This window comes from Trachurus japonicus, chromosome 6 (genome assembly GCF_045865225.1).
Source record: "Trachurus japonicus isolate A0001 chromosome 6, Traja_1.0".
NCBI classification, from domain to species: Eukaryota; Metazoa; Chordata; class Actinopteri; order Carangiformes; family Carangidae; genus Trachurus; species Trachurus japonicus.
The window spans coordinates 37,091,064-37,112,956 of NC_140912.1; the positions used below are offsets into that span (position 1 = coordinate 37,091,064).

A 21,893-nucleotide genomic window follows, 5' to 3' on the forward strand; every position below is an offset into this window, starting at 1 on the left:
GTAACTTGTTATGAGTGAGAACGAGGCTCTCTGTCTTCCACTTGGCGTATGAAAACCTTGCAACATCAGTGTAGTTAGGCTACCTGGTCGCCGCCCGGTGTCCCAGTGTTGAGAATTTCTTTGTTGGAAAGACATTATTTCAGAAGAATAAATAAGTTAATGAGTTAAAAATACAAGTTAACATTAATATTGATAAATACAGTTCATATGTTGTTGAATATGTGGTTAAAAGGGAGACTGCATTTCATTTATTTGTAGTAACGTTAAAATGGACTTCATTTCCCATGATGCTCTAGGAGCAAGAAGGTACCGTAACGTGATTACGTCAGTGTTGTTGTTGCGTAGTCAGCCATGTTGAACCCTGAAAACTCGCACACGCTGTATGTTTTTCTCTTTTCCTTTTTTACTATTACCAACTAAAGCACTTTTGAATGGAAGAAACCGTCTCGCTTCGTCATTTTTTAGTTTGAAGTTAAATCTACAACACCCAGCTGTCCTCTCTGCAGCACCGCCACACAAACACACTCCGTAATCTGCATTCTTTTGTTATATCCACAGCTCCATCTATTGGACGAATCTCCTTGTTGTTTACAACTACTTCCTGGTAGAAAACCAGCATGAGAACAATAGTGACGGACGAGAGTTTCACTATATTTATCTACTTTTTCATGTCACTATATCGCCGTTTAGACTAATCTGATGTTTGTAAAGTTTATAAAACCAATGATTGGACAAACATTACTATTTATGTGTGCACATTTTTGTTAGTCATGGTTATCATAGATTAGCCGGCCTAACGGTTAGCTACCTGTTTAACTTTAATAACTCAGTGACTCAATAAACGCTCCATGAAAAAATATTTTCTCCAGCGGATATCTGAGTTCCAACATGACTGAGCTAACTGGAGTAGTTTCATGTCGTGTCCCACAACGGGAGGGTTTTAACAGCTGACGTCCTGCTGTTAGCTTAGCTACCGTTAGCTTAGCTACCGTTATCTTAGCTACCGTTAGCTGTCCCTGTCAGCTGAGCCACTGATGCTTTCTAGACACTGTGATTCCCCCAAACTGAATAAATACAACACATAGCAACACAAAACACACACACAGAAATAGTAATGTTTCTTCAATCATTTCAGATTTGTCTAAACGGTGATAGGGCGTGAAAAATATGATATATAGCTAAACTCTCGTTCGTTACTATTGATCTCATTCAAATTACGTCGGAAGTAGAATGTAAACAACAAGGCGATTCGGTCTATTGATTTTTTGACGGCTTTGTTGTAAACAAATGCACACGGCCAGGCAGAGGTGTAGCAAAGTAACGAGCAATTTCCACTGGATGCAGATTCGTTTCAATTCTGTGTGAGTTTCATGCATCCTGTGTTATGATTAGGTAGCTAGCCTACTAGGTCTGGTCTAAAAGTAGTTTGTCTAGAGATTATAACACTTTGTCTTGGACTTTCAACACTATGGAGTGAATGATTGTGACAGTGGCTTTAGGCTAGATAACAATTAAACATTACAGTCTTGTTCAGTGACACTAAACTCTCTGTGGCAGTGGGTGGTATTTCGATGGCGTCCACCCAGTAAAAAAAATCCCCACTACACCACTGGTTGTCACTGATGTTCTGTGATCGTTCTGATCCGCTGCTCCTCCTCCCCCTCCTCTCTCCTCCTCCTCCTCTCTCCTCCTCCTCCTCCTCCTGCTCCTCCTCCCCCTCCTCCTCCTCCTCCTCCTCCTCTCTCCTCCTCCTCCTCCTCCCCCTCCTCCTCCCCCTCCTCCTCCTCCTCCTCCTCCTCTCTCCTCCTCCTCCTCCTTCCTCCTCCTCCTCCTCCTCCTCCTCCTCTCACCTGTCCGGGCCTTGCTCCTGGTCCTGGTCCTAGAGTCCAGACTGAGACAGACGGTGACCGACATGCAGGTCACCTCCTTCCCTCCGCGCCAACAGTCCTTGTTGAAGATGTTGACCTTCTCCGGCTCAAAGGTCAGTCTGGCCTGAATACGCACCACGCCACGCGACCTGGAGGAGGAGGAGGAGGAGGAGAGAGGAGGAGGAGGAGAGAGGAGGAGGAGGAGAGAGGAGGAGGAGGAGGAGGAGAGAGGAGGAGGAGGAGGAGAGAGGAGGAGGAGGAGGAGAAGGAGGAGAGAAGGAAGAAGAGCTGTGAGCTGTGGTGTTAACCATATTCACCATGTTATTTCAGCTTGTTAGTATGTTAAAGGGTTAGTAAATGTATGTATGACAAATATTCTTATTCTGTGGGTAATGGGGGCGGGACTAGATAAGCTTTTGCTTCTCCCGCTTTTCCCTTTCGGCCATGTATTGTATTATTTGATGATGAAGTGTGATGATGATGATTTAAATTGACATGCCCGAAATAAACAAATTGATTGATTGAGTATCATTTTTTTTAAAGTGGGGTTGTATGATCCACAAATAGCCCCTAAGCAGCCGTGGCGCTACTATTGGGCCCGGGTGGGCCTGGGCCCACCTATTTTAGCTGTTCATCCAATAAGCATCCTGAGGAAAGCTTTGAGTGAAAGCTTCTCAGCCAATCAGCGGCTTCTACCCCACGTGTGGCGGATGTTCAAAACACAGCCAGTGTCACCAAAGATATTCAATAAATGTTTATAAACCATCTTTGGTGTCACCAGCGCTGTTAACACGTCACAGTTTAATATTTTTTTCATGCGAGAAAGTCACAGTTTAATCCAGAGTCTGTGGTCAGTTTATGGCGGATCAGGGCAGCGACTGTCACAGCAGCAGCAGCCGCTCTACTCAGCTGTCAGCTCCGTCCTCATCCCGGGGGAGAAAACAAGCCAAGTAACGTATCCGCACGCTTTCAGAGGTTTACCGCTGGCTGGTTAATTTTTTTTTAGGAGATTAATGTTGGTCTCACTGATGAAATCTAACAACTGTGGCAGTGGCATTAGTTTGTTTCAATGAAAAGTGAACAGGACTGCCTCTGGGCTACGGACTGAAATCACCACATTTACGTAAATAAATAGGCTAAATGTTTTACAATGGACCTACAATAAATTTTATTTTGTTAAGTAACATGGTTACTGTACATGGCAAAGATGATTGCCACTTTATGACTCAAAATTGGTCGGTAGCCTATTTCATCAATTTAGCTCAGGAGTTCCCTGCTGTGCAGCCATAAACAGGGAGAAATAACCCCGAATTCGGCCAGTCATCTTTTTTTATTTTCTTTTTTTTTACAACAGAGTCCTATGGGAGTGCTGTCCTCAGCGCCGCAGGAAAGCACTGAAACGGAGATGATGATGACGCTGATTTTTTTTTTTTTTTTCTTATTTTAACTGGCCCATCCAGTTTTCTGAAGGCCCACCCACAATCAAAATCCTGCCGCTGCTACTGCCCCTAAGTACTTTAATTGCAGTAGGAGACTCTCTGCACTCCTCCCGTTAGCAACGCCAGCCCATAATAGCCCTGCCCAGAGATTTACAACATACAGTGTTGTGAACAGACCCAAAGAAACGGCCTATTTTCACGGCCTAAAAGAGGTTTTACCTGAAAAAAAATACACAGTTCCATTGTTCACTATAATATAATTTTTTCCAGCCCTTCAAAGTGCAGGAAAACACAGTTTTTATTTGGACCTAACCAACTCACGTATCCCTCCGCCCAGGGTTAGCGCCCACCGATCAGCAGTTGGTTAGGTCCAAATAAAAACTGTTTTATAATATAATTATCCTGTAACAATGGAACTGTGTATTTTTTTCCAGGTAAAACCTCTTTTAGGCCGCGAAAATAGGCCGTTTCTTTGGGTCTGTTCACAACACTGTATGTTGTAAATCTCTGGGCAGGACTATTATGGGCTGGCGTTGCTAACGGGAGGAGTGCAGAGAGTCTTCTACTGCAATTAAAGTACTTGGGGGCTATTTGGAGATCATACAACCCCACTTTAAAAAAAATACTACTATCCCTTTAAAGGTCCAGTGTGTAAAATGTTGGTAAAACCGTGACATCCAGCGTTCAGATTCTAGATCTCAGCAGCACTCTTCACTCATTCCTTTTTGATTACTGTTACTGAGGAAAGTAGCGTTGTTATCGTTGTAATAATAATAATAACTAGGTAATTGATTACCAGATGACGACGGCAGCTCCCAGAGCTCCCACGGCGAGGTCGACCAGTCCGTCTCCGTTGACGTCCAAGACCCCGTGGAGACTTCGTCCAAAGTACCTCAGACCTGCAGAGAAACCTGCAGCAGAGATCCTCTGCACAGACACAGACCATCAACACACACGAGGAGTTATACTGCTGAGAGTCATTAACTCTCTAATTACTGCTGTAATTAACTCTTTAATTAAAGGGATATTCCTCTGTAAGTTTAACCCCCGGCCTAACGCACCATGAGGCCGAGTAGAACAGTGAACATCAGTGTTCCTCTCTGTCTTCCCTCTCTGTTTCTAACAATAGGGACTTACTGTAAAGCAACGGCTACGGCACCCGAAAATAGATCTTAGCCTTCTGATCTACTACGGGGAAACAAGCGATCTCACGTAGTCACTACAACGCGTGGTTCAGATGAGTGGATTAAATGGTTCTCATTGTATTATTGAAATGAAACGTGTTCTCCCATTGATAGGCTAGTGACACACACACATTCATTACATGTTTCAGCAACACACACTCTGAAAATGTAAAGTATGGAAAGTTGACATGGTAAATCTAAATTCTTAGATTTGTTCACATCATATAGAATAGCAAAAACCCTTATTCTGAAATTAAATTGCCATCTAAAGCATAGAGCGACTCCTCTCTGGCCCTTTTGAGAGAGATTTTGACCTGACTGAGTGTTTGACTCTCACCTCTGTTACATGGTGAGCGATCAGCTGTTTGATCTGACAGCTAGCTCAGCCGCAGCATCTTGCTTAATGACTACCGGTACTACGGATTTGACGGCTACGGCACCAGCATCAGGAGAGATTTATTTCCGGATGCTGTAGCCTTCGTAAAATCCGCCGTTGCTTACAGTAAAGTCCCTAGTAACTAACGAGTGTTGCCAGGGAGACGAACAGAGTTGAGTTGATCAAACTGTCACAGTCAGAAAAGCAAAGTGAACTAAACGTCACTGGACTCTTTACTTTTCTACTGCACTCGGTGATCGACTCGTCAGGGCTTCTGCATCAGTAGGAAGCAGCTGGAAGAGAGTGGGTGAGTTGTGTTTTGGTTTCTTTTCAATAGAAACCAGTCAAAGTTAGCAGGTGTTTGATGCCTCGTATTATGGGATGGGACCCTGTTTGTACTGTTGATGTAGTTTATAATAATTGAGGAAAGGCACGTAAATGACGATTAAAGTTGACTTACAACTTTCAACCCTCTAGAGAGGAGCACAACATGAGGCTAAATAACTTCTGAACCTGACAGGGACGAGCTGTAAACTGCATCTGAATCCTGAGATTCTCCGCTTTCCGAGGGTCCTTGAATGGTGCATTCATGACAACAAGGGTAGCCGCATGTAATCACGTAGTACGGGACCAGATGCTAAGCTGAGCGGTAGCAGCGATGCTAAACCAAGCGTAGCATTGATGCTAAACCGAATGTAGTAGCATGCTACCTAACGCTTGAACATGAAATATCTTCTGAACCGTTTATGATAGAGACGAGCTGTAAACATCATCTGAATAGTTCCATTCTGCCTTCAGAGGGTCATTGAGCGGTGCCTCTACAAGCTACGTGTAATCACGTGGTACGGAACAGACGCCAGATTCACGGAACGTTTTAAACCAGAGACGTTCTAAATTGTTTGAACGCAATTTTCTCAGGTTTTCAATCGAAAGCAGTATAATTAAAATCACCATATCTTACAGTAAAGACTATCCCATGTATGACTTTGACTAGGGTGTCATTTTAAAGCTTATTTTCTCCTCTTTCTATTGATACCAAAATCTCAATTTTGAGATTTGAGTCACTGCGACTCATTTTGCTGGATCAGGTCAAATTTGTGGCTCTGAGCAGCTTTTTGATGGAGGTTGGCTGGTGGCTCCATAGACAGCAGTGTGTTTCTATCTGGCTGTGCTGAAGTTGCTACAACTAGAGAAGTTTGTGGTTGATCTCTGGGGTTCGACTGGGTCTGAAGGTGCGTTACACCAGGGGTTAAACTTACAGAGGAATGTCCCTTTACCTCTGACCCTCCCAGACCGAGCCTGACCTGTCTGTGCTGCGTCTCGACGCTCCGTTCCCGTCCGTAGAAGACGTAGACCGCCCCCTGGTGGTCGTCCTCCAGCGGCGCTCCCACCACCAGCTCTCTGAAGCCGTCACCGTTCATGTCGGGGATCTGGCTCAGAGCCGAGCCCAGACGGGAGTTCTGGGAGCGGTCGGACTGCAGGGCCCCCTGCTGGACCAGAGAGGCCTGCAGGGACGAGACTGGGTGGGTTTCCATGGAGACTGTTTCCTCTGTTTGACTGAATTCATTCTAAACGAGTCTTTCAGGTTTTAACTTTTCACATGTGACATGGATCATTTTTCCTCTCTTTTTTTTGTCCGAGTTCAGGCCGAGAATCAATGCTAGTGAGTCCAGGCTTCAACACCCGCGGATCTGGTCGGATTTTAATTTTCAGGCCCGTTGAGGACTCAGAAATCAAAACAGAGCAGAAAGAACGGAACCAGACAACATTCAGTTTCACCGTTCAAAGGGATAGTATCATTTTTTTAAAGTGGGGTTGTATGATCTACAAATAGCCCCTAAGTACTTTAATTGCAGTAGAAGACTCTCTGCACTCCTCCCGTTAGCAACGCCAACCCATAATAGCCCTGCCCAGAGATTTACAACATACAGTGTTGTGAACAGACCCAAAGAAACGGCCTATTTTCACGGCCTAAAAGAGGTTTTACCTGAAAAAAAATACACAGTTCCATTGTTCGCTATAATATAATTTTTTCCAGCCCTTCAAAGTGCAGGAAAAACACAGTTTTTATTTGGACCTAACCAACTGCTGATCGGCGGGCACTAACCCTGGGCGGAGGGATACGTGTGTTGGTTAGGTTCAAATAAAAACTGTGTTTTTCCTGCACTTTGAAGGCCGTGAAAATAGGCCGTTTCTTTGGGTCTGTTCACAACACTGTATGTTGTAAATCTCTGGGCAGGGCTATTATGGGCTGGCGTTGCTAACGGGAGGAGTGCAGAGAGTCTTCTACTGCAATTACTGCAAGTACTTAGGGGCTATTTGTAGATCATACAACCCCACTTTTAAAAAATGCTACTATCCCTTTAAGTGACACAATTATAAATCCTTTCGTTTTAAGAAAAGGTTTATTCCATCTCTCTGAGACTCAAATAAAGTGACAACAAGGAGTTTTGGAAAGCGAAGTGTTTTCACACTACATTTCCCATGAGCACAAGACAGACAAAAGCGAAAACATTTGCCAAGAATGTTTTCATTCATCAAGAATGAAAGTCGGAGGTTGGAAGACGATCAGATACCGTCTAGTTCCAACCATAAATGGCGATCCGGGCAGCGTCCATGAAACCGAAACTAGGAAATGCTGGGCGAGCTGACCACTAAATAATAATATCAAAATAACTATAAAGACAAAACTATATATTTATCTAAATGGACCCATTAACAAGTGGTAACGTAGATTCATCCATATTAATATGAGACTCTATGATAACCAAAAGCAAACTCATCTGGGTCTCTTTAAAATTCATTTGGTTTGGGCTGTTTATTCTGATTGAGCTGTTCTTATGGAGCATTTTAATTTGGTTTTGGCCTCTAAACCGATTGTAATATTTGTAATATTTGGCTCCATGTGAACACAGCTAGTGTGAGGCGTGATTTACTGTAATGGTGTGTGTTGTTTTTTTGATTTGGTTAACACTGGTTGTGTACCTGTGGGGTGACAGAGTAGATGTAGACCCTCCCCGTCTCTCGGCCCTGGCTGTAGTACATGGGCGCCGCCACCAGGAGGACGTCCGTCTGTCCGTCTCCGTCCACGTCCATCGACAACAACTCGCTGCCGAAGTACGAGCCGATCTGAGAGACACACACAGTCTGAGACACGACCGGAGGCCACGCCCCCTTTCACCTGCGTCCTGTGTGTGTGTGTGTGTGTGTGTTACCTGCTCTCCCAGCAGCCCTTGCAGGATGGTCAGGTTGCCGTTGTTCTTCAGCGTGAACACGATGACTTTCCCCGTGTGGTTGAACCTCGGAGCTCCGGCCACGTAGAGCTGAGAGCCGCGGGAGGAGATGAGGGAGCCCACCGAGTAACCTAGGAGACAAGGACGGAGACAGAGACTGGTCGTCATGACAACTGTACAACAGTGTTGGCGCCACCATCAGGTCAAATGTCAAACTTGTAGAGAAAAATCTAAACATCCGTGAGAGGATGAACAATTCACAGAAAACCTGATGATGAAGTGTTTCTGGAGACAAAATAAGGCGAGGGACCCCTCAGGGCCACCGTACATTTCCCCACACTGATTCCCCTTTAAGGCTATAGCTATATATAGTAACTTCTACATGTTTGTAAATATCCGTTTCACCCAAGCCACTACAAGAGGAGATGATACAACGCTGATGAAGCCGTTCAGCTCCTCTAACACCTCGTGGTATTTTTCATTTTTTGTTCTTTTTGTATTTGGTGTCTTGGAGCGACTTTCCCGCGCTGGCGGACAGGAAACGACCGAAACGACGCGTTTTACTCGGTTTTACCTGACAACGAGAAGGGAGGAGGGAGGAGAGCGCTCCACATCGCTAGAAGCAACAGCTGTTAGCAGCCTGGTGTTAGCCACATCGTTAGCAGTAAGTTACAAGGTGTGAATCAATGGGGGCAGTTGTGGGTCTGAGAAGTGAAGCTCACTTCCGCGTTCAACAAGCTGCAATCCCCTCTTCTTCCTCTGGGGGCTGGTGTCAGAAAGCAGCATTCTCCATAGACCCCCATGTTAAAATCACCCACTTTACATCCTCAGTAAACATGTTAAAAGCCTGGTGTCAGAACGTTTTTTGGTCTCAATCGATAGTTTCTACCCCCGCACACACTCTGAGGGGGGGGGGATTTTTTAAAAAACTCTACCGTTTTACTGTTATTAGGTTAAAATTCTGGCCAATTAGGGCGCGGAAACGTTGAGTGACAGGTCCGGAGACCACTGCTTCGAGGCCAGTGGCCGGGCTCTCGGCTGGCTAACGACCGCACCGCTCCAAATATGGCAAGTAGAATCCAACATGGCGCAGGGGAGGGGAGGGTTACACCGGGCCATAGGTGCCGGCCGTGTCGTTGTAATAACGCAGAAATCCTTTAGGGGGCGACAGAAGATACACACCATAGCTTTAACTAATCAATAACTAATCGATAATTGATCCCTGATTGGCTGGTTGGTTACCTAGATACGCTCCGTGGTTCTTCAGCTCCTCTGGAAACTCGTCTTTGTACGAGGACTTTGGAGGAACCACCTTCCCGTGTTTGGTTTCCTTCAGCACGGCGCCGTTCCAGTCGTAGGCGCCGACTGCCCCGAGCAGGATGCCGTCCTGTAGCGCACACACACACACACACACACAACACACACACACACAGACACACACACACACACACACACACACACACAGATACACACACACACACACACACACACACACAGACACACACACACACACACACAGATACACACACAGACACACACACACACACAAACACAGAGAGACACACACACACACACACACACACACACACAGAGACACAGAGGTGAGGTCACAGTGTTTATAACTTTCATACTTCAACATAAAGAGGTGAAACGTCGTCTGTCCTTCAGTCACAGACGCCGACACTTCTGGGATGTTTTGGTCCCGTGTCCTGTTGGTTGCCGGGGCGACCAGAGATGGTTTTCCCATCATGCAGCTCAGTTCCCACAGTTTTACTGCCGTGTTCTCCTTCACCTGACGACACCGAGGGACTAAAGAGTCTAAAGACCCTAATGAGCCCAGAGGACGGACGGACCGAGACGATGGACGGGTCAGAGGACTGAAGCTGAGGCGGGTAACGGGTTCATTAACCAGTTAGTTCATTAACCAGTTCATTAACCAGTTCATTAACCGGTTAATTAACCAGTTTGTTAACTAGTTTGTTAACTAGTTCATTAACCAGTTTGTTCATTAACCAGTTTGTTCATTAACTACCGGTAGTTTATTAACCAGTTTGTTCATTAACCAGTTCATTAACTAGTTTATTAACAAGTTCATTAACCAGTTTATTAACCAGTTTGTTCATTAACCAGTTTATTAACCAGTTTGTTTATTAACCAGTTCATTAACTAGTTTATTAACAAGTTCATTAACCAGTTTATTAACCAGTTTGTTAACAAGTTCATTAACTAGTTAATTAACCAGTTCATTAACCAGTTTGTTAGCCCGTTTGTTAACAAGTTCATTAACTAGTTTATTAACTAGTTCATTAACCAGTTTGTTCATTAACCAGTTTGTTAATAAGTTCATTAACTAGTTAATTAACCAGTTCATTAAACAGTTTGTTAACAAGTTTGTTAAGTCATTAACCAGTTTTTTTCATTAACTAGTTCATTAACCAATTTGTTAACTAGTTTATCTGGGAAACTGTTTATAACATCAACATAGGATGTATATATGTATATAACCTGTAACATGTGACAGCTACATGACTGTGTCACATTGTTCACATTTCTAAACGTTAAATCATGAACTAACGGTGGAAAATACTAATGTTTTGGTCGGACACTGAACGTGTCATTGTGACAAATATGCAAAAAAGGGACGGCACTTTGCCTGTGTGTGTGTGTGTGTGTGTGTGTGTGTGTGTGTGTGTGTGTGTTGTTGTTGTTCCACTTGGAGACAGAATCAAAGTCTTAAACTCTGAGTCCAGATGTCGTCACTGCTCATTAAAGTTACAGTCCAATGAGTTCAGGTTTCCCATCATGCCCCTGGCCCGGTCCGGTCCGGTCCGGTCCGGGTCCAAGTCCGACGGACACGTGGACCCGTCACACACACACACACACACACACACACACACTCACACACACACACTCAGATGAAACTCGTTAAAGTCCAGATATGAAAGTTATTAAAGCTGTGAGTCATCGTCTCTGTGGAGCGGACGACGGTGACACAACTGTTGGCGGCCGACCGGCGGCGAGCTGCACACGCACTCACGAACCGTCCGTCACCATGGCTACAGGTTAAAGGGTCAAAGGTCAAAGGTCAATCCTGCAGCAGCAAGAGGAGGCGAGGAGGACAGACAAAAAGTCTCTGTTTTCCACATCAGAGTGAGACGTCGTTTTGTTTTTTTAACCGGAGGAAAAATCTGCATATGATTGTTAATGAATCCAAGTGTGTGTGTGTGTGTGTGTGTGTGTGTGTGTGTGTTCCTCTGGCAGCTCCGTGCTCAGTAAAACCATCTGCTCTGTGTTACAACACACACACACATACACACACAGAAAGTTTCCACGACACCGACTTTTCACTCTCAACGCTGGAATTCAACAAGTGGAATACGATTTTCTTTTCTTTTTTTTCTTTTTTCTTTTCCCCTGGACGAGAAACAACAGAAATATTTCTAGAAGCTTCTTGTTCCGGGACCAGAACCAGAACCAGAACGATACTGGACATTTGAGGATTTAATCTTTTTTCTGTGTGGATCCATAAACACAGAGCTCAGAGCTGCTGGACTGAAACTCCCTGATCTCTGCAAATAACAGTGAAGATGAAGATTATTATCATCATCAACATCATCATGGACGACATTCCTCATCCAGGATGAACGGATCTGACGAAGCAGCGTGAAGTTCTGGTGTCGCTGTGATTAAAGCCGCTCACAGGAAATAAAAGACCCCAAAAAACCATACGAGTCCAGTTTTTAAAGGGAAAGTTCAACATTTTGTCAAATTGGCCCATTGCCATAATCCCTATAGTCATAGCAGTAGGTTCGTTACCTTTAATTGTGGGTCCAAGCTGTTTTTAGAACGGCGGAGCAGAGCCGTGAGCTGTTCAGAGCTACGCTACGGAGGCTCATTATGGGATTTCTTGGTTTCAAACTCATCAAACTCATCAAATACACAATCCAACAACTCCACAACGCTCTGGTGGACAAGTTGTGAGCTGCACATTCACCACGCTATGAGATAATAACACAACGTTACCACACAGAGTTGTTTTAGAGGGAAATTCATGCAAAACCGCTGATGCGCGTTGCCTTCAGGGACAGTTTTTCATCAACAGTCTCTGTATTTCCCTCTAAAACAACTCTGTGTGGTAACGTTGTGTTATTATCTCATAGTGTGGTGAATGTGCAGCTCACAACTTGTCCACCAGAGCGTTGTGGAGTTGTTGGATTGTGTATTTGATGAGTTTGATGAGGGAAACCAACAAAGAAATCCCATAATGAGCCTCCGTAGCGTAGCTCTGAGCAGCTCACAGCTCTGCTCCGCCGTTCTAAAAGTAGCTTGCACCGACAATTAAACGTAACGAACCTACTGCTATGACTATAGGGATTATGGCAATGGGCCAATTTGCCAAAATGTTGAACTATCCCTTTAAAAAGGAGGATTTTACTGCAAAAACTCACTTTAACCAGATGAGAGGAGAAACCGGCCTGAGCCATCTGAAGACCGAAGCCCCGACCCTGACTGCTGGTTCCTGTGGAGAAACAACAATGATGTTATTATTATTAATAATAATGAGTTTGTGTTAAAGCTCCATACAGTATAAAGGTAGATGTTTGTGTTAAAGCTCCATACAGTATAAAGGTAGATGTTTGTGTTAAAGCTCCATACAGTATAAAGGTAGATGTTTGTGTTAAAGCTCCATACAGTATAAAGGTAGATGTTTGTGTTAAAGCTCCATACAGTATAAAGGTAGATGTTTGTGTTAAAGCTCCATACAGTATAAAGGTAGATGTTTGTGTTAAAGCTCCATACAGTATAAAGGTAGATGTTTGTGTTAAAGCTCCATACAGTATAAAGGTAGATGTCCATGTGTAGTGTGATTATAAAGCAGCTCTAGGTTCTATATTAATACTGTGAAAGTATCAGAGAAATGCACACAGCCTGTATTCAGAAACTGAGCCTTAAAACCAGCCGTCAGGACTTCCTGTCACTTTGTGATGTCACAACTAAGCCCCGCCCCCTCATCACTTGGACCCACCATCCATCCAACAACAACTTGCAGGATTTAGTTTCCCTGAGTGTTTTATTCTAAAATCTGCTCTGTTTTTTAATTGGATCACTTTAGAAAACAGTCAGCCAATCAGAAGAGAGGCTCAGAGCCTCCTCCTCTCTCCTGATTGGCTGACACCGACCTGTTGTTACTGGAGCTCCAGAGAGGAGATGGAAAACTACACTTCTCATGGATCAACCCTTCAAAATAAAAGACAGACGAAGAGGAAATAACCTGTTTTAGATCAGTGTTCATTATTTGATTGTTTTTGTTTTTTGACAATGTTGAAGTTTTAACATTAAACCAAACGTTTTAAATGTTGCTGATGTGAGTTTATATTAAAAAAAGAAAGAAGACATATCAGGGTTCCTACAGCTTAAGCCAAGTTAAATTTAAGACTTTTTAAGACTTTTTTAAAGCCACTTGAAATGAAATTTATGACCGACTTCATAATAAACACAAATGCAGAAAAAAGAAAGAAAAACACCACATCAATTACATAGGGTTAGGGACAATTTTACCCACTTTCCTATGTGATCCAAGGTAAAGTGACTGCTACGTGAACATTGGATTGTGTCTCTTTCCAGCTGTCCTTTCAAAATAAATGCATAAAAAGTCAGAAAAAAAAAAAAAAACACTGACTCGGGAGCTGGTGGCGGTGAGAAATTTAGCGTTGACGGCCGCCACTAAAACTTCTCTATGTCGAAATGTTACCAAATATTTAGAGATTTGAGACTAATTACAACCATAAAATACCACTTACCAAGTGTTAACATTTTTAAGACTTTTGAAAAATTGATTTAAGACATTTTAATGCCAATTAAGGCCTTGTTTTTAGATTAATGAATTCAAAGCCTTTTAAGACTTTTTAAGGATCAGTAAGAACCCTGCATATGTTTTCAAAATGGCGGCCGACCTTCCAGAGAGAAGATCCTCTCCCCCAGAGCGTCCACGATGTCCTTCAGCGCCGACTCGTCCGTCACGTTGAAGAAGTGTTTCTCGTCGGGGTCGCTGGCGATGAACTTGATTTCTTTGAGAAAAGCTTCGGGGTTGATCCCTCGACGGTTGTAATAACCCAGGACCTGCAGGAGGAGGAGGAGATTAAAGGGATAGTTCACCCAAAATTCAAATTTCACTCATTATCTACTCACCCTCATGAGCTGGGAGAAGTTTCAGAGTCCTCCGTTCCTTCTCTGAGTTACAGCGGGGGGTCCGCGCAGCAGTATTTGTCCATATAATGGTTATGAATGGATACCAACTTTCTTCATCCAAAAAGACACACCAAAAAACATCCAAATACCTCCATGCTGCTCGTATGTAATGTCCGTCTTGTATTGAAGCCCCAACATGAGAAATTGTTCCGAAAAAAATGAAATTAATCTATGTTTATATACAAGAAGGACATTACATACGAGCAGCATGGAGGTATTTGGATGTTTTTTGGTGTGTCTTTTTGTTACGAAGACAGTTGGTATCCATTTGCAACCGTCATATGGACATGCACTGCTACGCCGAGACCCCCTGTAACTCAGAGAAGCCACGGAGGACTCTGAAACTTCTCACAGCTCTTAGTCGACATGAGGGTGAGTATAGATAATGAGTGAAATTTGAATTTTGGGTGAACTATCCCTTTAAAACTCTGACAGGAGGAGAAGGAGGAGCAGCAGGAGGTGCAGCAGAGCGTTGTGGTGAAGGGACTCAGACTCACAGCGATGGCGTACATGGTGATGTTGTCTCTCTCGCTGTCTCCCACCGCCTGCACCAGCTGAGGGCTGTCGTGAGATTCTCCGTCTGTGATCACGATCATCACCTTCTGAGCGCCGGGACGACCGCCGCGCTTGAACGCCTCCGAGCTGCTCACAGAAGACACACAAACAGACACACAAACAGACACACAAACAGACAGACAAACAGACAAACAGACATTAGGCCTCGTTTACGAACCGTGAGTCCCACTTGCACAGTTTTCTCGAAGATTGTGTCATTTGAGAGCTGACACTTGTGCAAAATAATTGATTAGCCTATTGTATTTTTCTTCTGTTCTGCAGCTGTTTAATATTATGAATATGAATTAGAATAATTTTCGGTAACCCTTTAATTGACCCTTTGTTGGCCTTCTGATTGGTCTGCTGATCCACCAATCAAAGCGCTTCTCCCGTTGCACAGCTTTCTAAGGTTGGACAACCCTGGGATGAAACCCTATGTAACTAGATAGGTAGACAGCAAAAACTACTTTTTAATTTTTCAATATGGTTAAAATGTGCCTGAAGTTCCTGCAATAGCGACTCACGATGTCATTTTTATCCCATTCCCCAAACCCAAGACATCAATAAACATACTTAGCCTTTAACCTTCAAAGTTATCTAGCAAACATAACATTACCGTTGCTAATGTCTTTTGAACTTTGTGAAGTTTTACGAGGAGAAATGGGAGATCGGCGGAGATTAAGCGTTAGCTTGTAGCTAACGTTAGCTACTAGCTTAGTCGTTAGCTACTAGCTAGTGAGTGACCAAAACAATGATTTTCCCCCATTTTTCAGAAAAGTCGTGTAATGCCCGTTCAATCGCTCTTTAGCCACGTCTGTCTTCTATCACAGACACCATTTTTCTGATAGATAGGCTAAGTTAATTCAAAATTTCCTTATAAGCAATTTAAATCTGCCTAATTTTCAATGGTTTCCAATGGGAGTTAACCCTTCCGTGACCATTGTTTGTCCAACCTATAGCAACAGTAACCATGGAGGGCAGGACTTGACAAAGGGTCAATTATGTGATAATGTCAAGAAATAGCCAAGAAATAACAATTAGCCTAATTGTGTCTTATTGTCTAAAAATAGCCTAGAAATAACGGTCAATTTAGTAATGTTGTGAAATATCGGCAAGTAATAACGATTGATTGCGTAGAAACAGCCCAGAAATATCGGCCAATTGCAATGAAGGACTTGGTGAGAAAAATTCAAAGCATGAAAAGCACGTGTACTAATCTTTTGTCTTTTTGAAAAACATTAGCCTACTTAAGAACATTACTATGAAATTGACCATTATTTCTAGGCTGTTTCTCGACATTACTACGCAATTAGGCTACTTGTTATTTCTTGGTTGTTAATACACATTATCACGTATTTAACGGCCTGTAAATTAAAGGGTTACCTAATTTCTTATCTTTTATAATGTTTTTAGTAATTATTAATCATTTTACACATCATTATGGTCTCAATTTACTTAGTTTTCTTAAGCTAAACTAAGTTCTTACAGTAATTTCTTAAGAACGACTTCAAGATTTCAAGAAAATACTTAAGAAGATATTGGTGAATGAGGCCCAGTGTGTTGTTGTGTTGTATTGTGTTGTGTTGTGTTGTGTGTCGTACCGGCCCACGTTGATGCCCAGCGCCGTCCTGGTCTCCTCTCCGCCGCGCTGGTCGATGCCCCGGGCCGCCTCCACCACCTCCTCCACCGTCTGGTACTCGCCCAGACCGAACTCATGGACCACGGAGGAGCCGTACTGCACCACGCCCACCTGAACACAACACACCACAGCACCTGAAGGCACCACCAACAACACCAACACCTGAACACAACACACCACAGCACCTGAAGGCACCACCACAACTAACACCAACACCACCACCAACACTGTGTAAATTAACATAAATGGTCTTTTCCTTTGTACACTGCAAAAACTCAAAATCTTTCCAAGAATATTTGTCTAATTTCTAGTCAAAACTAATCTCTTTCCACTTAAAATAAGACTCATCACCTTAAAAATTAACTTGCTTTTAGATCATTTCCACTTGTTTCAAACAAATTTTCACAAATTTTCACTTCCAGAACAGGTTCCTGTTCTGGAAATGTATGCAAATTAGCGCATATTTAATTAGGTATTGCCTCATTTACATATTAAAACCTAAATTTTGACAAAACTTGTAATAGAAGAAATAAATGTTTTGATGTGAGTGATAAACTTGGGAAGTTCCATGATGATATCTGTAATGTCTCGTTCTGATTCTTGTTTATTTTGTTTGTTTGTTATCTGTCTCGATGTCATTGTTAATTAAAACTTCACCCTCAACAAACTGAGAGTTTAGATGAATCAATAAAGATGATGGGACAAAGAGGGAAATTCATGCAAAACCGCTGATGCACGTTGCCTTCAGGGACAGTTTTTCATCAACAGTCTCTGTATTTCCCTCTAAAACAACTCTGTGTGGTAACGTTGTGTTATTATCTCATAGCGTGGTGAATGTGCAGCTCACAACTTGTCCACCAGAGCGTTGTGGAGTTGTTGGATTGTGTATTTGATGAGTTTGATGAGGGAAACCAATTAAGAAATCCCATAATGAGCCTCCGTAGCGTAGCTCTGAGCAGCTCACGGCTCTGCTCCGCCGTTCTAAAAACAGCTTGCACCGACAATTAAAGGTAACAAACCTACTGCTATGACTATAGGGATTATAGCAATGGGACAATTTGACAAAATGTTGAACTATCCCTTGAATGTCTGTAGTTCATAGGTCTGATCTTTACACTTTCTCCAGCTGCCTGTTGGACTAACTCCTTGTTCCTTCCAGCGTTTCCATGAATTAACACAGACGGTTTAGTTGTTTTCCCGGGACAGAAGCTGTGTTTTTCCAGCCTGTGAACCGGGAGCAGAAACTACAAACAGCTCAGATTCCTGAGGACGCCTCACACAGAGAGAGACAGAGAGAGAGACACTGAGCTCTGTGTCCAAACACAACACCATCATCATCATCATCATCATCATCATCGGCCAGGCCACGGAAACAAGCGGTTCTTAGACTTTTTCTTTTTTTTGTCGAGGATTTAACGAGGTCAAGAGGTCGCTGTGGGCCGCCGTGAAGGGGAACGGAGGGGTGAAAACACATGAGCCGTGACCTTTGTCCTGTTTGGCAGCGACGGGGCCTCAGCAGCAGCAGCAGCAGTTCAGGGTTTGTGGTCGAGTCTGCAACATTTTTTTTAAGAATCCTGCCAAAGAATTCAAACATTTCCCTGAGAAACCTGAAGCTCGTGACGCAGCGATTTCACAAAACACGAGGATGAGACGCTGAAGACACCGAAGCAGTTTTTTTTATCCCTTTATTTTCAAAGTCTTATTTCATTATTAGCGCATATAGCACTTTAACTTAAAGAGCTGCTGATTTGATCAGTTCTACAGACTGTTTTTACTGACCTATTTGTAATAGAGTGGAGGCACCCTTCACTGTTTTGAATGCGTGTTAAAGGTGTGAAAGTATTTTGTATGGATGTCTCGTATGTATTGTCTTGTGTAGGCCTATGCAGTGGCTCCGAGCCCAAAACGTACAATCCAATCCAATATTATATATATGTGTTGCTCCTTTTTCTTATTACCTATTCATTATCCCTAATATTATTATTATTTGTTTATTTTATTAGGGCCACGGGCAATCGCACCGGGCACTGGTCCCAACAGCTATGAAATAGCTGCAGGGACCAGTGCCCGGGCGAAATTATATATCAAAACGTGCGGTTCGATCGGGATCGGTGTGCTATTACTTTTCTCAACAGTTTACGAATTTTTCGCAACATAAGTCGCGAAAAACGGCGCAAAATTTTGCATTGAAGTCAATGGGACGGGCGAAAAAAAAGAGCGAAAAAGACCAATCATTGGAGTTTAACAAACGTCTACTGCTCAGGCATACTTTCACCTAGAGACTCCATTTAAACTTTAAACAGTAGACACAAGTCTTGTGTATTGTCGTATTACTCCACGTTTTGATAGGTCATATAGTTTTTGATCAATCCATGATCAATGACCATGATCATTTTTGGAGAAATTATGAGATTATAATGGGTGTGTATTGCACGGAATGTTCGTGTCAGAGCGCGTGACATCATCGGTTAGAGTGGGAGAGAGTGAAAAACATTCTGGATTTTTTCTGGATAAACTGTCAGCACGGCCACAAATTAAACTCTAGACACATGATTTCCTCACTGTTTGTAGCCACACTTGTCGTCTCTCATATGATGTGCTCAAAACAGCAGACAGACTTACAGAATTTTATTACGGAGCCTCTTTGTGCAGTTAGACCCGCTCCAGTGGCTCATTGACTTCAATACAAAAGTAGGAGCTGATTTTTTGAGAAAAGCGGAAATGACCCCCTTTTCTAACCAGCGATTCTGAGAAAAGTTTTTGCCCTACAAACATTTAATGCACATCAAAATGCTCAGGAAGGTCTCCTTGCCCCAGTAGTCATGGCCACATTCTGATAAGAGGTACGGTTCTCTTTTTATGGGCTGTTTTCGGAAGCTGCTCAGAGCTCAAATCTCTCTGCTCTGCTCTGCTCTGTGTGCAGTTGGTCCAGCTGTAGCGGCCAGCTCGTTATCAAAGTCTATAAATAGAACAGTGCAGGTGCAGCCTGGCCGCTCGTTAAGATGTTTTTAAACACAGCCCCACACACACACATGATAAACCAGACTGACAGAGGATGTCCACGCACAAACACAGGCATCACACTCACACAGACAGACACACACAGACACTCACACACAGTCACACATGCACGCATAGGCCTACACAAACAGACAAACACACAAACACAACACTGTTCCACACAGTAAAATGTAAGCATGGTAGTCGCCATGGTAACTTCTGAGGGCAGGCTGCCACACAGGTGTAATCAATCAGATCATTAGGGAGGGAGGAGTTTTGTGGCGCTTATCACACAGCTAAATCAGACTGTCACAGGATGCAGCTCATGACATGTGTCAAGTCAGTCAGTCACACACACACACACACACAGACTCTAGAACCAGCTTCATGTGATTACAGTTACAGACACACACACATCAAAACACACAGGTAACATACTGTACAAATGCGCGCGGAAGTGCACACTCCTCTCCCACACTCTAACACACACAGGTAACTTCATGTGATTACACACACACACACACACACACACACACACACACACACACACACACACACAGGTAACCTAATGTGGTTACAGCTCCTCCATATCAGTGCTTATAGAAAGATGATCATGCGTCTGATCAGCTCTGTCTTGACCTTAAGATCGTGGGTTTGATTCCCATGTTGACAGAGATGGCAAAACCGGCAGTAGCTCCCGTGGCCCTTTCAAAATTTCCCCAGAGGAAATTTTCTAGTTTTCTTTATTATTATTATTTTCACTATTACCATATTCTATACCATATTGTATACAAGTAATAGCACTCCACTTACCTCTCATCCACATCCACACACACACACACACACTTAACACTACATTCATGTCATTTCCTGTTGTTGTCTGTACTTATGTCGATTGTTTGTATGTTTGTGTGGTTATATGTGTTTATAACGTATTTGTCCTTCATGTCAACTTGTCTATCACTTCACCAATAAAAAAAAGAAAACACAACTGAACAACAAACAAAGAAACTGTGAAGCTGAAGGAGGAAGAGGAGGAGGAAACATTTAGAGCAGCAGATGTTTCCAGATGTTGGGGACCGACCTGCGTCTGACCTGGGCCGATGTAGAACTTGTGCAGGATGTTGATGAGGAAGTCCTGCACCTCGTACCACGGGTAGATGGAGTTAGAGCCGTCCAGAACGATCACGATGTCCATGAACGTCTCACACCCTGGGACACGGATGAGGAACAGTGGGAATAATATAAATATAATATATGAAATAAACAACGTTACTTTTTTCAGTAATGAGTAATCCAAAAAGTTACGGTTTCCCCCGTTACTTGACTCAAGAAGTCCCGCCACAAAATAATAATATTCTCATTTATGTGTTGTACATTACACGCTTTTTTTACAGTCCATCAACTAGTCGGAAAAAAGCTGTTTATCTGGAATTAAAGGGACAACGAGGAGTTTCTATTTGGTTATAAAAAAGTCTCACGTTAATGTGGATGAATCTACGTTACCACTTGTTAATGGGCCCATTTTCGATAGTTTATAAATACAGTTAGTGCTTAACCCTAACCCTATGAGTAAAACATTTTTAACTGTGTTTATAAACTACATACTAATGAGTATTTGTGTGTTATGAATGATGAATTCAATATTTAATGCTTCACTAATGCTTAATAGTGTGTATTTATTATAAAGTGTTACCCATGTTTCTCTATGCTCCAGTGTGCATTTAGTTTCTGTAGTTAAAGCCATTACATCATCCTTCAATATTCACTTTTTGATGCAACAAAATGCAGTTTAGCCAAGTTTAAGAGTGACTGAATATGGTTATTGTGTTTTCATGTACTCAATTGTTTTGTTTAAACTTATATAAATGTACATTTTATGACTGAATATGGTTTGTGTGTGTGTGTGTGTGTGTGTGTGTGTGTGAGAGTTACTCTGCAGGGCCGGGGCGATGGTGTGTGACGGTCTGAAGTTCCTGCTGACCCTGGAGCAGATCCCGGTGCTGTACAAGGAGCTTCCACACTCATGAGACCAGAGAGGCCCACAGGTCTGAGGACACACACACACACACACACACACACACACACACACATGTTAAAGGAGACCACTGGGAGCCAACATGGCGGCCGTTTCCTCTCCTCCAGTCTCTCACTCACCACGAAGCTGTTGTCTCGGGGGTTGGAGGTCAGCGACATCCCCAGTCTCATCTTGTCCTTCCTCTCAGAGACGTTGTCCAGAGACAGTTTCCCTGGTAACGGACAGACAGACAGGAGTTCAATTTAATGCTTTTATTTTGGTAAAAGGAACCTTTACTTTACTTGACTTTATTTGTTTATTTGGTCGGGACAA

General features: G+C 43.1%; 1 protein-coding gene across 1 annotated transcript in view; it reads right to left on the reverse strand.

Annotated features, from left to right (window-relative positions):
• The window catches only part of LOC146986617 (integrin alpha-11-like), a 69,027-nt gene that overhangs the window by 16,580 nt on the left and 30,554 nt on the right, over positions 1–21,893 (reverse strand). Inside the window, exons 5-17 of the mRNA XM_085780511.1 lie at positions 21,701–21,792; positions 21,479–21,593; positions 20,628–20,755; positions 16,506–16,654; positions 14,847–14,991; positions 14,055–14,220; positions 12,549–12,619; positions 9,343–9,487; positions 8,083–8,231; positions 7,853–7,996; positions 6,172–6,372; positions 4,104–4,234; positions 1,851–2,017 (exon numbers count right to left, since the gene is read on the reverse strand). Coding sequence (XP_085636637.1) covers positions 1,851–2,017; positions 4,104–4,234; positions 6,172–6,372; positions 7,853–7,996; positions 8,083–8,231; positions 9,343–9,487; positions 12,549–12,619; positions 14,055–14,220; positions 14,847–14,991; positions 16,506–16,654; positions 20,628–20,755; positions 21,479–21,593; positions 21,701–21,792 — 1,803 coding nt within the window. The remainder of the gene's footprint in view (positions 1–1,850; positions 2,018–4,103; positions 4,235–6,171; positions 6,373–7,852; positions 7,997–8,082; positions 8,232–9,342; positions 9,488–12,548; positions 12,620–14,054; positions 14,221–14,846; positions 14,992–16,505; positions 16,655–20,627; positions 20,756–21,478; positions 21,594–21,700; positions 21,793–21,893) is intronic.